Genomic DNA, 2,762 nt, shown 5'->3' on the forward strand with positions numbered 1-2,762 from the left:
TATTATAATATATATATATTGTGTGTGTGTATGTGTGTATGTATTCATACTTTCTCACCCATTAAATATTTTCCAACAAATGTCTTGTATATTCGGCTGAACTCCAGGAGGCTCGATGTGTCATCACGCAGCTGTTTAGCGCATTAAATTACCTCAATCAGATCGATCCCCCCGTTATCCACTTCGATCTGAAACCGGCGAATATTCTGTATCAAAACAATGAGATAAAGGTACGGTTCGAAGCGGCTTTTGAATTGTGTAGTACATAACTGTTGCGGAGATTATTATGCTACTGGTGATAAGTGTATGTATGTATGTATGTATGTATGTAGATACGTGCCGTACATGATTATGTCATGTATTAGCAGGTTGGTGTATATACATCGGTGCACTCTAGATGTATGAGCGAATCCCAATTGCACGCATATATATCGGTATATACATCCTTACGTACCAATGTGATTCCGGCATTGCTGTCTATACCTATCTCCCATAGTGCTACTTTTCCCTATGACACACTGTCCTGCACACCCCACCCATCATCTCACGTACAGGGCAAGCCAACTCACGCATGTTTCTCCCCCGAATCACACGTTTACCTCTGCACCCAGGTGACCGATTTCGGGCTATCCAAAGTAATGAAGGAGTGTGATCTGGTCAACGGCGATGAGATGGAGCTCACCAGTCAAGGCGCTGGCACGTACTGGTACCTGCCACCCGAGACCTTCCTGCTGAATAACAGCGTGACTATCTCGTCTAAGGTGGATGTGTGGTCTGCCGGGATTATCTTCTACCAGTTGCTGTACGGGAAGCGCCCGTTTGGGGATGAGATGTCACAGGTAGGTGTACACGTATTGATGGATGTGTGTGTGTCTGTGGTGGGGGGTGATTGTTGGTGAACTGGCTGCCTGAGATAGTCTTCATGAACAACAACGTGCCTGTCACGCCGAAGGTCGGTGTGGGCTCTGCAGGTGTTACCTGGTACCAATTGCTGCACGAGAAGTTTAAATGTTGGAATCAGACAGACCACAATTGAACCAGCAACCTCATTCACATTACCAAGCGCGATACCTCGTGGTCTCGTTATCTTTAAGACCAAAAACATATCGGGACGAAAATTTTGGCATGTAGCATCCGCACAGTACCTTTACCCTAATTCAATATATTTCGAAGTAAGTTTTGAAATCAAATCGACCGCTTTCCCCCCAAACGCTTCCCCATTTTAAAACCGAAACTTTTGGCGTGTAGTATTCGCACAGTACCTTTACCCTAATTCAATATATTTCGAAGTAGGGTTTGAAATCAAATCGACCACTTTCCCCCCAAACGCTTCCCCATTTTAAAACCGAAACTTTTGGCGTGTAGTATTCGCACAGTATCTTTACCCTAATTCAAAATATTTCGAAGTAGGGTTTGAAATCAAATCGGCTACTTTCCCCCCAAACCGTTCCCTATTTAAGTCACGCTAATTGTCATATCCTCCACGTCAGTACTCACTCAAATATATCGCGTCGGCACCTTCTGCCTGATAGTACCGCACTTCAGTCTGTTTCAATTTCTTTCACCGGATCAGCCCACAATCTGATTTTGTTTCCGTTCTCGATCATAGCGTTGTTCCCAATCTTTGCATTAGCACTCACTCAACCAATTTGCAGCGATGCATCACGTCGCGAGTATTTTTCGGAGATTGTATCGATGTGAACTAATATGGACCAGTTCTTTCCCGATTTTAGTTCCATTCTCAATCGCAAATCTGTAGTAGTCTCCCCGACACCAAAACTCGCTCAAACGAAGTGAGACGATACCCATTACACCAGTGACTGTCTTACGAAAGAAACCAGTTCTAGCCCGATATTAGTCAACTTATTAACCACGACGTTTTGTTATTCTCTTGCTATCAGAACTCGCTGAGACAAACTGGGACGATACTAAACGCGCGCGAGGTGACTTTCCCGCCAAGGCCCGTGGTCTCAGATGATACGAAGGTATGCGAACGACTGAGCTGTTTTAGGATTTAGGGTTTAGGGTTTAGTCACGAACAATGTCATGTTCGCTGTCCCTGCCCTTTTTCCCTTTTACCCTTTTACCCTTTTCCCTTTTTCAGTGGAATTGCTACTGAGCCTCCCATGCCACAGACTCAAAATAACGATACAAGCATGCGGTGGAGAAACAATATACTCATTTCAGGCTGTGTATGATAGCTGAATAGACGCCACCTTTCGAAGCATTACATCGCCTAACCATCACAATACTATGTTTTGTATGTGTATACGAATTTCATTACTATCTTCCACTTCAAGCACGATTGTAGGTTAGTCTGCCCAGGGCTTTTATCTCTCACACGCACGGGCAGTTTTTTTATTTTTATGTTCATTTCTATAAACCATATTTTTGCTCCACACACGTGTGACTAACAGGAGTTCATCAGCTTGTGCTTGACATACAACAAGGAAGCCCGGCCGGACGTACTGACCATGTGCCGATTCCCTTATTTGGCAAGCGGAAAGAGGTAGCTGTTGAGGCATAAATAGCTCAATTTGTCCGCAGGTGACAGAAAGGTGACAAAATAAAAAATGTTTTTAGGAATTGTTTATTTTACCGAGGAAAAAACGAAATGGAGCGAATCGGTTTAACACGAGAAAATGGAAGTATGATTTCAATTTGGCATCGTAAATAAATAATTATTGTGTGTTTCAATCACAACTACATATATATATATGTACATATGGAAATGGATATGAATACGGATATATATATATACT

At 43.0% G+C, this 2,762-nt stretch overlaps 1 protein-coding gene across 1 annotated transcript; it reads left to right on the forward strand.

Annotated features, from left to right (window-relative positions):
* Nucleotides 1–107: 107 nt before the first annotated feature.
* Nucleotides 108–2,586, forward strand: SARC_14042 (TLK protein kinase; the record flags this gene model as incomplete). The annotated part of the gene is made up of 4 exons (XM_014291827.1): nt 108–230; nt 612–839; nt 1,902–1,985; nt 2,418–2,586. Coding segments are annotated over 4 exons (531 nt in total), but the record flags the coding sequence as incomplete, so codon positions are not given.
* Between the last annotated feature and the right edge of the window lie 176 nt (nt 2,587–2,762).

The sequence above is a fragment of the Sphaeroforma arctica genome (assembly GCF_001186125.1).
Source record: "Sphaeroforma arctica JP610 unplaced genomic scaffold supercont1.4068, whole genome shotgun sequence".
In the NCBI taxonomy this organism is placed as follows: Eukaryota; class Ichthyosporea; order Ichthyophonida; genus Sphaeroforma; species Sphaeroforma arctica.